This window comes from Coloeus monedula (genome assembly GCF_965178545.1).
Source record: "Coloeus monedula genome assembly, chromosome: 9".
Taxonomy (NCBI): domain Eukaryota; kingdom Metazoa; phylum Chordata; class Aves; order Passeriformes; family Corvidae; genus Coloeus; species Coloeus monedula.
In genome coordinates this window covers 25,911,103-25,924,579 of record NC_138789.1, presented here as the reverse complement: position 1 = coordinate 25,924,579, position 13,477 = coordinate 25,911,103, and the positions used below count along the sequence as shown (strand labels likewise).

Here is a 13,477-nt window from a genome sequence, read left to right as displayed (position 1 = left end):
CTACATTTTATGCTCTATTTCTTCACATTTTTCTGTGCTTGCTGTATTTGTTTCTATTTATACCTCTCATCTCGATACTGCACTGTTTGCTGTCGATTCCTGGGCTGCTGCAGGGCGATCTCTGCTCCTGCCTGGAGACTTACTTGGCAGTTGGTTTATGTCTCAATAAAAGCTCTCAAAATTCTTTAATTCCACCTCACACGCTGCAGTTTTGCATCTCTGGGTAAACATGATTGTCGACATTTTCACGAATACGCGAATTTTTGAAACTGGACTTTTTGATGTTGCCAAAATAGTGGGGGGAAAGCCCAAAGCAATTTCTGAAAGCACACCCGATACTACAATCCTTTTTAGGTGTCAAGATTCCCTATTAATAAGACTTGCTTTATATTATTTTCTCCTCACTCAGTAAGTATAAAGACTTCTGGAGGAAAGCCATTCCCCAGCAGCCAGGCACCTTTTGTCAGTGACAAACCCTGTAAGGTGCGTGTAACCCACCAGTTGACGAATTTCTTTGGCTTCCCAGAAGCTCTTTGTAGTAACTATTAACTTCCTGGGATAATAGAGAGCAATCCTTGCTTTCAAAGTATTTAACTAGGAATTTCAGTTGATAATGTTGTTTCCGATAAAATGAGGGGCTCACTGAGAAAACGCAGCAGTAAAGTCAGATAAAACACACCTTTAAACCAGACTATCGCCCGTGACTCAGCCGCCGAGGCTTTGGGCATGACCAGGGGGTGATTCGTCCTGGCTTTAACCCTGAACTCCTGGCACGCAATAAAAGCCGCTATTTCTGACTAGGCGGGGCATTTTTCTAGGAAGAGAAGTTGTTCTATCAAGCCACTGCTTAAACTTCGCCTTAGCGTAAATTAAATGCTGATGAAGCTCCAAACGGGTTTGGAACGAGGTTTTTTAGTAGCACAGGTGAAAAAAAACCCCAAACAAACATGAGAAAGCTGGATATTACCTTCTGGTGTAGCACAGAATTCCTCTTTTTGAGAGGAGTGGAGAAGGAAAAGTCTTGGAGCATCCTCCACGACATGAGGAAAGGAAGATGGAGAGCAACACAGAGCGATTTGGGTCACTTCACCTCGGGGACCTGTGGATTACGTTGCTCGGTTTGATATTTCAGGTGGTTTAGTGCTCTTTCTACCAGGAATTTTGAGGGTTATTTCCCCAGTAATGCTTCCTATGTGCTGTGCTGCACCGATTAATGATCATGCACACAAATTTCATATTTCACAGAGGTTTTTAATCAGAACACAGCAGTGTGACAGAGCTTATAGTAAATGTGACAGTTTCAGCAAATTATTTTTTACTTGAAAATGTAGTAACTGATTTTGTGGGGCTAATTAAAAAAAAAAGTTAAAAACTAAACTAATGTACTCCCTCTCCTCTTTTAAGTGCTATTTAAAGTAGTATTCATTTTGCATTGATTTAAAACCTCCTATTTTGCACAATTTAAATTTAAACTATTAAAAATGAAGCACTTTAAACTGCCCATCTGTCCAACAAGTAGATCCTGTACAAATGTAAAAAGTTTCATAATAGACTGTTCCCGACAGGGTGCTGAGCATCGTTAGCTCCTGTTGAGGCTGGAGAGGCAAATGAGTTTCAGTCTGGTGAATACTCTCAGCTGTGTTGCAATGGAAAATTTCCAATGGTTAAATTGTGTTTTAGGTGCAAGCAATAACTTAACTTCACAAATATCAAAAGTGCTGCTTCCTAAATGTCACTGTATTCAAATATTCTTGTTTTGTGAGATGCTGTCATTAAAATAGTTTATTTCCAGACAAAACAGAATAGTTGGTGGAAAGCAAATATTACTTAAAGAACATCTAAACTGCACTCAGCAGATGAAGCAACCAGAAATCTTGTATTGCAGCCTTCGTGTCCTCTTGCCTCTGACAATGGTTCTCTGCTGCTTGTTTTGAAACTAGAAAAAAACGTCTTGTGCAGTGCACAGTAAACACGAACTACTAAACTGAGCTGTTTAAAACCTCTGGCAATCAAAGAAACACCACTTATACTGTTTCTGGTAACTAAATTGAAAACCAGATTGGTGAAAGTTTAAATACACAAAGAGGAAAAGTGTCATCTACATTTAGAAAGTAAGTGACCTAGTTCTACAAGCTCTTGTTAGTGACAAAATACAGTTACTGCCTAAAGCATCTAAGCGCCATCCACTGTCCTCAGGCCGTCCCCTTTGACTTCCAGCTCTGCCTGTGCAGGTGACCCCTTATTTAAAGGATGTTTTTAACCAAAACAGGACCTCAGACTCTTGAGCCTGACCGAAAGGGGTGGGGGGAGTGAGAAGGGAGGGGTGTGTTGAGAGGTGGGAGAAATCACAGTAAACTATTTCCTTTTCTTAAAAGTCCAGCAACATTAAGCGTGTGAATAGTAGATCTTGTATTAATTACTTGATACAAATGACCTAAAATAAATTGCAAAAGTTGATACTGGAAAACTAGATATGAGCAACCAACATACACACAGACGAGCCTGTGAGCACTGAGTAAAGTGAAAGGTATAGGAAACTGCTGGGAGCACGGATTTCAAACGTTTCTGTTATCTAAAAACCCACCTCTGGAATTTCTTGAGACTTACACTACCAGCTGTTCAGGGAAAAAAAAAAAAAAAGTGGCAACAAATGCCGTTAAAAAGGAGGGAAACACCCCAAAAAGTCTGCATGCCCTCACGTCCAAAGGAGACCCCGTCCTAGCAGGGTTCAGTCCATGCTGGGGGGGAAGGAGCTGCTGGCCTCCAGGAGCTCCACCACGGCCGCCCTCCTGTACAGCTTGGCCAGGTCGTAGGCGGTGGCCCCCCGCTTGTTCTGGTGGCCCACCTTGCACTCGGAGCGCGCCAGCAGCAGCTCCACCACCCGCACGTGCCCCTCCTGGGCCGCCAAGTGCAAGGGCAGGTTGCCGTCGTTATCCTCAATGTTAACATCGGCTTTGAACTCCAGGAGAGTCTGCAAAGTGTCCAGAAACCCCTCCCTAGCTACGTCGTGGATGACAGCGAAGCCGGTACTGTCTTTCAGGTTGGGGTTCGCCCCGTTACTGAGCAGCCGCCGGGCGATTTCGGGGTTCCCGAGTTTCATCACCTATGAGAGAGAGAGGAGAATTGGATACCGCGGGTGGGGGGATTGCTCCAGCACTGCCTCCCGTCCTCACTTCTCATCCCTGGCTTTCGTCAGAGCCCAGTTCTCATTTAAAGCAGACAGAAGAGCCTCGCTGTAAAACTAATGACACACCAGAACGTCTAGTTTTTAATGTATTTGTTACTGAACTCGGTGAAACTCTGAAAGATGTTATCACTTCGGTGGTCATAGCTTTCTGCCTCGGAGAGATTAATGCCTGAAATAGCACAGAATGGGATAAAACAGCTTTTTTGGTTTTTTTTTTTTTTTCCCCCCCTAGCGAGGATCATCTCAGTTTCTTAACATATAAAAATTAAGTATAGTTCGGTTTTATTTGCCTAAGTATTGAGACACCTCTGCATTACTGTTTGATCTTGTTAAATGGCAAATATAGGGTCTCTGAGGAGCAGATATTTTACCTCAGCAACAGCAAATGTAGAATGTGTTTTTACAAGCTTTCAGGTGTTTACATTGTCTGTGCATTATGATAAAACAAATATTTGGACTGTACCATAGCTCTGTCTGTTGAGAAACATAAATGCTAAAAGAAATTCTTCTCCCCAATATTCGTGTTTCATTAGGTGACCCAAAAAGGAAAAGTCAAAGGGAATGTTTCAAAATTACAGAAGTTCTCTTCTAAAATCAGTATATTATATTATACTTTCATAACCTCTCTATAAGTAAACTGTGGCTATGTTCTGTTGTTAAAACATCCCTTAAAAAATATACAACAACAACAATAATTGGATTTTCTGACTGTTTCTCAGGAAAAAAAAAAGAAAAAGCTTCTTTCAATTTTCTCAATTGCACCATAAAACTATCATAATTAGAACACAAATCTCTCTTATTTGTAACTTAACAGCTTGCACCGATTTCCTTGTAATTCCTCATTTTTTGTTTGCACACTTTCCAAAAACGAACACTGTAATGTATAATGTGTAATCTCCAGCCTATACGCAGTATTTTCCTGTCCTTGTAACTAGTCTCATTGTAAGTATAAAATTCGAAAAAACCTCAACTCTTTTCTATTTCCTTAGAAAGAGATCCACACATCGATTTGAAAATCTTGGTTTAAAAAAAAAAAAAAATCAGCATAAACAAGCATTACAGTGCATTAGATTTAGCATAAGGTACAATTTCTACAGGGGTTTGCTGAAAATCTCTCCTGATGAAAAATATATATTAAGTTTTTTAAGAAAAGCCAGTTATAATAAATACATTTATGTACAGCGTTTGAAGTGTAAAGCAGCCTAGCATGTTATAACCACAGACAGGAGCAGAAGTGCAGATAAGACAGGCTGGGATTCAGGAAAAGAGATCTCTCTATGCCCCAAGGCTTCCAGCTCCTGACTGCCACTTCTTTCACTTCTGACGAGAGATGGAAGCGATGTTAAAAGAAAACAAGATCATTGTGATCTCTCTTTGTTTAGTAAAATCTGGACATTTTGATCTCTTTTTGAGAGCCCAGGCTGTATTATTTGTGAATTCAAAAGATATATTTGGGTTAAGTGGGAGTTTTCAGTGTTCAGGCCAGGGGACTGAAGGGTTCAGTTAAAGATGTGAGGGGGAGAAAATCCCATAAAAGGTGGTGCTTTTTGGCTGTGGGCTAAAACTGAACAGCAAATGTCCCCTATATTTGCAAGGTTATGCTTGGGGGGAGGGAGGCGAAGAAAGAGAAAGCATTAATTGAATAAGTCTGACGAAGAGCATTAGGGCAGGAGATGTATTTGAGGCCTGCATAGGTACACTTCACCAGAAATAAAAAGGACAGAGCAAGATAAGCTGAGTAGCTGTTTAATTAAACATAAATGCAGAGGAAAATTATAAATTAATTGACATTAATATAGGAGCATTCTCTCCATTGTAACTGGGAGAGAGATTACAGACAGATTATCTCAGTCTAGCAGAGTGCACTGACAGAGAAGTCTTTCGAGCGTGGCCACGCACCCACAGCACATTTCAGGATGATACATATTGAAAATAAGTTGACAGATTCTCCTGTTTTGATTTTTGTTGTGGTTCATTAGCTCAGTTGTTATTAGGCACCCCTAAGAAGTATCGTTAGGGCACGGATGCATGTTTAATATAGCTGGATGCTATGTCATTGTGTAAAATATACCTTAATTCAGGGTATGGACAGTTAGCTGCTTTTAGAAAAAAATATCCAGCATTACTCTAGGACAAATTGGTTTTCAGCCCTTGTCCCGAGGATAAATCAACCAGCTAAATGTTGCCTGCTTTCTTAAAGAATTTAGTTTGTCTAAGTCTTTAATTTAAACCCTTTCACTCTCTTAAAAGTTGCTGCAAGTGCCTGCAGTGCAATGCGATGACCTATTTAGGTGTTAACAGGACAGCGAGGAGCTCACAGATCTCCAGCTTCAGCGAAATTATCAAAAAAAGGGTCATTCCTGCATTATTAGCAAGAGGTGCTTATTTTCCAGCTCTAACATTTTGATATTAAGCCAAAAAGCTGTAAATATCTCGAGTACATTCACAGGTTCTATGCTGTTTGAAAATCCACTTTCTGAAATTATTACCATGGTTTTGGGGGAAGGGGGGAGAGGGGTTAAAAAACGATTTTACTAATGTGTAAAATGAAAAAGACCTACAGCTCCACTTCCACATTTCATTACTTACACCTTAACTACAAATAACCACACTTATTTTCCCTCTGGATTTATAAATCACATCTTTCATTATTTGGTAGGTATTCTAGCCTTTTTGCCATCATTATCTGATAATATTAAAAGCAAAATCTTTCATCAGCTCCAATAGTTAGCAGTTGGACAGGTTCCAACTCCTGCCTGCACAACTACACAGTTAAAAATTAGGACACAGCACCCTATACGATCAGAAAGGAAATAACTGGAAGCAGTGCCCTGCCAGCCGATCTGAATAAAACAAATTTTAAAGTCTTAATTATGAATAAAAAAGCAAGTGATTCAGCTGGAACCCCGACTCGCAGGGCTAGCTTTTAATGTACATCAGAGGTCCTCGGTTCTGAGCAGCATGCTTCCCAATGAGAAAGGTCATTCCCACAAACAGAGCATAAAGGAAAAGTATCATCCACAGCAGATCCCAGAACCCAGACGAGCCACGCTTTAAAAGCACATTGCAAGAAAAAAAAAAAAAAAAGGAAGGAAAAAAAGATATAAATCCTAAGCTTCAGAGAACAGAACATTTGTGTTTACAGACCTGCTATGAAATCCTGCTCACCTAAGCTGATTTCTTTTCATCTCAGCTCTCTCATTCCTTGCCTCCTCCCCACGAAGTCACAAAATATTAGCAAACTCGTAGCCCGTTTGACATTGAGGGTGATCCCCAATTGAAAGAATGGTTTTGACCAGTTTTATTTCAAGTACGTCATTTTAGGGAGTTGGAGCCACTAAAAGTTATAAAATATGGCATCCAACGAGTTTGAAAAACCACTCGAATTTCATCCACCAGCCTGCTTAAAATGTTGTCTTTTTTGGAAACCCGGGTCACGTAGGTACCAGTGATGAAATATTTTCTCCCTCTCTGGATACCAACCTGCAGCGCAGTCCTCCCAAATCCATTTTGTGCATTGACGTTTACATTCTTTTGCAACAAATTAGTAAGTTGCACTAGGTCCCCCTTGGCAGCCGCGGACGCCAGCTCGTTCCCAGAAGGCTCGGCCATTCTTTAGGGTGACTGACGATCGGAAAAAAGATGAGATTTTTTTTTTTTTTTTTTAACCAGGCATGGCATCGGAGACTGACAGAAGGATTGGGATGGTTAATCTTCTGGAGTAAGACCTTGTAGTAAATACTCGTAAAAAACCTCCTTGCCAAGAGCCCGCCCCTAACTCACACGTGATTATTCAGCAAAACTGCAGCTCCACTTGAAGGAAGATTTCTTTGGTTCCACATATAGAGCAACTCTTATTAAAGACTTTGGCCACTTTCGCGGCGGGGGGAATAGATTAACAGCTATGCAATATATTGTATATGTTATAGGTAACATATATACACGTACACCGGAGACTCACTCAGACCTGAGATCTTGGAAGAAGAAGACAACCCACCCTGTTCACAGTCGGTTTCTGAAACTTAGCAGCAGCAGCAGCTCCGAGGAAAGATCTCCTGTAGCAGTGTGCATCCAACTCCCGCTCGGGATCCCCCCTTCATCCCACTCCGTCGCTTTAGTCCGGGCCCAGCAGGGAAGGAAAGGACGAGCCGCGCCCGGAGAGGGCCGGGTGCGGCGGCGGCGGCGACTATCCCGGCGCCCAGCTCGCTCCCTGGGTGCTCTCGCTCCCCGCAGCAGCAGCAGCAGCAGCAGCTTCACTCCCGCGGCCCCGCGCAGCCTCCGCGCAGCGGGCGGGCGCGATCCCGGCCGGCGGCCGCCCCCGGCGGCGGCGGCTCCGGAGCATCCAGGAGGGCGGCGGGCGGCGCGGGGGGGCTGCCGCGAACCGCCGCCCGCGCTCAGGGCGTGGAGGAGCCGCGACCCGGAGCCGTGTCCGCCGCCGTCCTCCGGGGTCCCTCCGCCGGGGTCCCGCCGCCGCTGTCCGCGCTCCGCCGGGCGCTCCCGGGACAGCCGCTCCTCCCGCCGCGGCCGCGGGGCGAGCTCCTGGCGGGGGCAGGGGCCGCGCTGGTGCCGCCGCTGCCCCGGCCCGGCCGCGCTCGCAGCCGCACTGACAGCCCCGCTCGCCTCCTCTTCCAACTTCGCGAAATAAAGCTGCACTTGCCGGTCCGCGACCGCCGCCTCCGCCCGCGGCTTTGCGCTCCCCCTTTTTTAAGCACAAACAATCGCTACTTCTGTTTCCTAAGGACACGAAGCCGGTTTCTCTCTCCTTTTTTTCCCCCCCCTTCTTCTTTTTTTTTTTTTTTTTTTTTTTTTTTAACCTCATCAGCTTTTTTTGAAAAGAAAAAAAATTTGAGCGCTTTTTGAGTTGAAACACCCGCCCACATTTTAACGGCAGAGATTTAAGGAGGCGCGGCGGAGTTCGGGCAGGAAGGCCTGCAGCGGCTCCCGCCCGCCCCTCGCCCGGCCCCGCCGCGCTCCGGCCGCCGCAGCTCTGCGGCTCCCGGTACCGTCCCCTCGCCGCGCAGCCCGGGCACGGCACTGCCCCGCCACAGCCAGCACAGCCCGGCTGCTTTTAGGAGCAGCGCTGCTGAGGCCTAGGGGGGGAAAATGAAAGGAAAAGGAGGTTGTAGCAGCGGGAGCCCCCGCACCCCGGCGGGAGGAGCGGGTTCGGGGAAGCTCGGCAGGCGGGAGGGCGGCCTCTGCCACGGCGCTGCCCGGAGCTTCTCCCCGGGGGTCTCCACCTGCCCGCGGGGCAGCGGAGCCGGCTCCGGTCCCGGTCCCGGTCCTGGCCCCTCCGCCCTCACTCGGCACCCCGCGGGCGGCGGCTCCGCGCTCGGGACCACCCCGGCAGCGACGCGGGCTCCTCTCTCATCCTGAGGACAAGGTCAAGGATGAAGGGTCAATGTCAAGTTGTCTTAACCGTGGAAGGCGACCGTCCACGGCAGCACTCCCTGCTTCCCGCGTTTTGGTGTCCTTGATTGATTTGAAAGTGCCATTTTGAGGGGGAACCGCGCCCGGGCACCGAGCGAGAAGACGCGAGGACTTCGCTTTTCCTTTCCAGGGAGAAGAAGTGAGGACGGTACAGGTCGGAGATGTCACCGCCACCCTGCCTAACAATATTTAGTGCCTTAAAGTGCTTTAATGGCTGGATTGCTTTAGGTTTCAGGGACCCTCGGAGGACTGAATTCTGCCAAGCGAACCCTCCGAGAGGTAAGCAGCAATGTCATGGCTCCCTGATAAGCACACGTAACCCATCGCTCGCAGGGGCAATCTGCACGTCTGTTTTCTGCGTGGACGCCACGGGAAAGTGATTTTGAATGTAAACAGGCGTGAGGCAGCTCGGGGAGGTGCGTTAGGGAGGGAACCTGTGGTAGTTACAGCTCCTCCAGCACTGCCCTGAGGGGGGAACCTGCCGCTGGCAGCCGGGCAGGGGCCGGAGGTTGCCGGGGCCTGAGTCGGGGCCGCCGCCGTCAAACAGAGCCGGTTTTACAGCAGTGGATCTGCAGCTGAACGAAGCCAGACCTTTGCCTCTGGCTTTCCTCTCCGCGTCGCTTGCTTTTTGCTTTGCAATTGTATTTTCCTGTACTGATTCCCCCATCCACGCTTGTTTGCGAATATACAAAGGTGACAAGTATGAGCTGCCTACACACGAAGGAGGGAAAACAACTTTGTTGAATTTATCAACTGACCCCCCACTCCCACTAAAGGAGAGAAAAAATACGCGTATTTTTAAGGGCCTCATTGTGGTAATTCTTGTCTAGAAGTAATAGTGCTTTTTTCCCCCCTCCTTTTTTCCATTTTTTAAAAAGCAAAAATATAAAATATAACTTCCCTCAAAGTTAGCTCCAGAAATATATGTATGCAAGTACCATCTAATTATTCAAATATAGTTGCTTTTCTGCATAAAGAGAGAATTTATATGCAAAACTTGAATTATTCAGTCTGATGGCTTATAAATTACTTATTTCGTGACTAATTACCGCCTAAAATCCGCAGGCTTTGGTGGTGTTTACCTGTTGCTAACTTACTGTAGAATTAGATCTGCAAACCTTACAACAGTCTCACACTATTTTTTGTTGATTTACAGTTCAGAATAAAGCTTCCATCTTCTGTTAATCATGCCACAGAGCAAAAATAATTAAGCGAAGTGTAGCTGGAGTGCTGCAGGCCTCCTGCAAGTAAAGCTGCCTGGCCAGAAAATGCCGTCAAACTTCCTCTACTATGCCGGTCTGTCAAAAGTCTTTGCAGAAAGCAGCTCGTTAATCCTGATCATTTCCTCTAATGAGTGATAAGGATACTCCATCTAAAACAGAGGGATTTATCCCAATCGGCTCCAGAATCAGCAGAAAAAAAAACCCCAAAAAAACCTTCTGGAGGGAGATATTATCGCCGGGCATTACAAGGAGTAAAATAATCGGCTCCCTAATTTGTCTGACACTCGTTTGAGGATAAAACCCACCTCGAATGGCTCAGAGAGGTTGTGAGAAGGCAAACAGAAACTTTAGCTGTGACTTGAATATGAACTTCCTGCGACGTCTGGCACGTGCAGCTTTTCACCTTTTCTTTATGTTCTGGATCAAATCCTTCCTGTTTTGATCTAATATAGATATCATTATTTAAAATATGACTGTAATAGACATGAATGCTGTGTAACTAATCTTGACTATATACTTATAGCTTCGGTTTGTGCCAGGAATTAATTGGCTTTAATCCAATTGCTAAAACTCGCTTTTCAGCCTTTATTATAGTTACTCTCTAGTAATGTGTGGGTGGATTTGTTTGTGATTTAGCATAGGCTGTCCCGGGCATTGCACCATACCTAGTACTTAGGACAGAACTGTCTGTAACATCAAACTGGGGAAAAAAAAAAAGGTGCAGGTGTGAGGGCAACTATTTTATCATCCCTCCGGTGGGTGGTGGGGAGCTCGAATTGTTAAGCTAACGTCAGTGGGCAATAAAAACCTTTTGGCAAGCCCTGCCAACATAAACGAGAGCAGGAACACGGTAAAATATAAAACCCAGCTTCTCTGACGCTGTGGCTTTGCATCGTAAGTGGCGTTTCGGTGTGGCCTCAGCCCGCCCAGAGCCCCCGGAGCAGCGCCGCCGCCGCCAGACACCCAGCCCAGGCGCCCTGGAGCCCGCGCTCCCTAGCAGCGTCCGCAACAGGCTCTAAACAATTCCCAGGGTTTCTCTTGGGATCACGGACCCTCCTGAAGGTACAGCTGAGCTTTCCCTGCGCCCCTCTCCGCACGCAGCGTTTGTCCCCGGTCGCCCCGGGGCCAGCGGCGGCAGGGAGCTCGCAGAGTCCGCGAAACTCCCCTGTAACCCTCGAGGATGGAAGAGAGAAACAATAAAGACCGCTGCTTCCTAAACCCGGCAAAATATCTTGATTCAAAGGTATCATAATGTAGCGTTATTAGCTGACAGGAAAGCTGCTTGATGCATCTGTGACCTCAGCTACGACACTGACGGGACACTCCTACAAAAAGCAGAGCAAAGCATGTTGGACTCATTAGCAAGTTGGCGTCCAAATGCGTGTTTAATGTCAGGGCTAAAGGGGTACATGAACGGCATCAGGTTGTAGGAGGCAGACTTAGAAAGCATTACAGTTAGATTTGCATTACTTAAAGCAGATTTATTTGCGGTATATAATAGAATTGCATCTTACAGTGCTGGAGTGCTAAGCCTGAGCGAGGGCCGCTGTGCAGATCACGGTGCGTTGGCTCAGAAAAACCTGTGAAAAATGCATTTCCTTCTTTTGAGCCAAGTCGGGACCCGGGCGAAAAGTCGCCGCTCCCCCGAGCGCCGGGCGGTGCGTGCCCCCCTGGGGGCGCGGGTCACTGGGCGGGCACCGCGTCACGGGGGATCGGAGGGGACGCGAATCGCGCCGGCACCGAGCGCTGCATTCACCGAAACCGCCGCGGTCCCGGGGCGCTGATGAAGGGAGAGAGGCAGGGAGGGGAGGAAGGAGGGAGGGATGAACGGATGGATGGATGGATGGTTGCCCCGCTCCTGCACAGAGAGGCAAGGCCGCCTTCCTCCCGGCAGCTGCACCGGCCCGCGTTTCCCCGCACCGCCCGGGGATGGCTGCAGCCAGGTCCCCGCAGACCCGTTAGGCCGCAGCCGGCGGCGAAGCCCAGCCGGGATATCCCGCGCCGCCACCGGGCCCGGGGAGCCGCCAACTCCCGGGACGGGACGTGAGGATGTGTCCGCTCCCGCGGCCCCGCTGCGGCACCTCCGGCCGGGCAGGGCGCGGGCCGGGACTCTCCGCTCCGTCCCGGTGCCACCCGGGCGCGGGGCCCGCGGTCCCGGCTCGGCGCGGTCCCGCCCCCGGCTCCGGGAGCGCTTGACAGGCGGGCGGTCACGTGGCGGCCGCAAAGCGCCTCTTTGCGACCTCAATGACAGGCAAAATGTGCGACACAGGCGCTGTGGAGGCAGGCGGGGAGCGGCGCTGCCTCCTCCTCCTCCTCCTCCTCCTCCTTCTTCTCCTCCTCCTCCTCCTCCTCCTCCTTCCCGGGCCAGCGGCTGAGGCAGCGCTGCCCGCTCCCGGCCCCGCGCCCGGCCCGCCGCTCTCCTGCCTCCTCCCCTCCTCGGCCCCGGGAGGGGCAGCCCGGGGGCGCTGCGGGAGCCCGAGCGCAGCGCGGCGCCTCCATGAGCTCCTGAGCTCCCACCCTGCCCCGTCCTCCCCGCGGCAGCGGCTCCAGGTGCGCGGGTCCGAGCAGAGCCGGGACGCAGCTGGCTGCAATGGCGTCCAACATGGACCGAGAAATGATATTGGCTGATTTCCAGGTAAATTTCAAGCCGCCGCCACACAGCCGTGGCCTCTCGCTGCTTTTCTCTTTCTCCTCGTTGCTGTGCTGCTTGTTCTTTGTAGGGAGGTCCGGGGTGGTGGGTGTGAAGCCCACCCTCTGAAGCCTCCGCTCTCGCTTTTCTTCTTTTTTATTTGTCAGAAATGGGGAGCGTGTGCCCTCTTCTCTCAAGGTACGTGAACAAAATGTCTTCTTTGACTTAGAGAGTTTCAGTTTTTAATTAATAAAAAAAAGCTTTTTCATCCCCTTTGCTTGTTCCTACCCTCTGCAACCACCCAGGCCCTGGGACAGCTGTGAGGCAGCTCACTTGGAAGAGGCAAATGCCAGGGAGGATACAAAACTCACCAGTCCTCATGATTTGTCACAGTGTTTGTAGTGAATCACTTGCTGGTACTACAGATTAGTGCTGAACAGAGGTGTTTCCATTCCAGCATCAACATTAAACTTCATGGTTGCCTCAGCCTATGACTGTTGTGATGACGGTAAAACTCTTCCCACCCCATTCCTAACAACAACGTGTTGGTGTAGAAGGGAGGAATATGCTCTTCAGAGTTGTTTGTTACCTTTCCTTCTCCAAAAGGGTTGTAATTTAACTTCAGACTTCTAAATCTTATCCCCAGAATAAAGTATTTCTGTAAGTAAAAGTGATGTGTTTAGGTGTGTATATTGCTTCATAATCTTGCTTGGTTTTATATTGTGTTTCTAAGGCCAAATAAACAAAAAGTGGAGGATAACTGCATTTGAAATAGTGCAGGGAGCCAAACACATCTTGGAAGGGAATCAGATAATATTTGAATATATTTTTTGAATATTTGCTTTTCAATCCATGGGCTTTTTTTAAAGCTCTGTCCATTTGCAGTGGTTGTTCTTACATGTATAGGCTCCTGGTATTCTTGGATTGGTTTGTAAAACTGCCATCTGTATGTTCAGCTTCTTAAAAGACTGTTTTCCACCTGTTAGCAGGTTAAAAAGGAAAAAAAATAAT

General features: G+C 47.8%; 2 protein-coding genes across 2 annotated transcripts in view; one reads left to right on the top strand and one right to left on the bottom strand.

Moving 5' to 3' along the window:
- Positions 1-1,230: 1,230 nt before the first annotated feature.
- Positions 1,231-8,004, bottom strand: CDKN2C (cyclin dependent kinase inhibitor 2C). Its single transcript, XM_082287218.1, has 3 exons — positions 7,185-8,004; positions 6,671-6,811; positions 1,231-3,103 (listed from the first exon to the last, which is right to left on the bottom strand). Exons 2-3 carry the CDS (start codon positions 6,797-6,799, stop codon positions 2,729-2,731), a joined length of 504 nt encoding a protein of 167 aa, XP_082143344.1. The 5' UTR covers positions 6,800-6,811; positions 7,185-8,004; the 3' UTR covers positions 1,231-2,728.
- A 4,106-nt stretch (positions 8,005-12,110) lies between these two features.
- The window catches only part of FAF1 (Fas associated factor 1), a 151,106-nt gene continuing 149,739 nt past the window's right edge, over positions 12,111-13,477 (top strand). Inside the window, exon 1 of the mRNA XM_082287217.1 lies at positions 12,111-12,472. Within this exon, the coding sequence (XP_082143343.1) occupies positions 12,428-12,472 (45 nt within the window). The 5' untranslated portion in view covers positions 12,111-12,427. The remainder of the gene's footprint in view (positions 12,473-13,477) is intronic.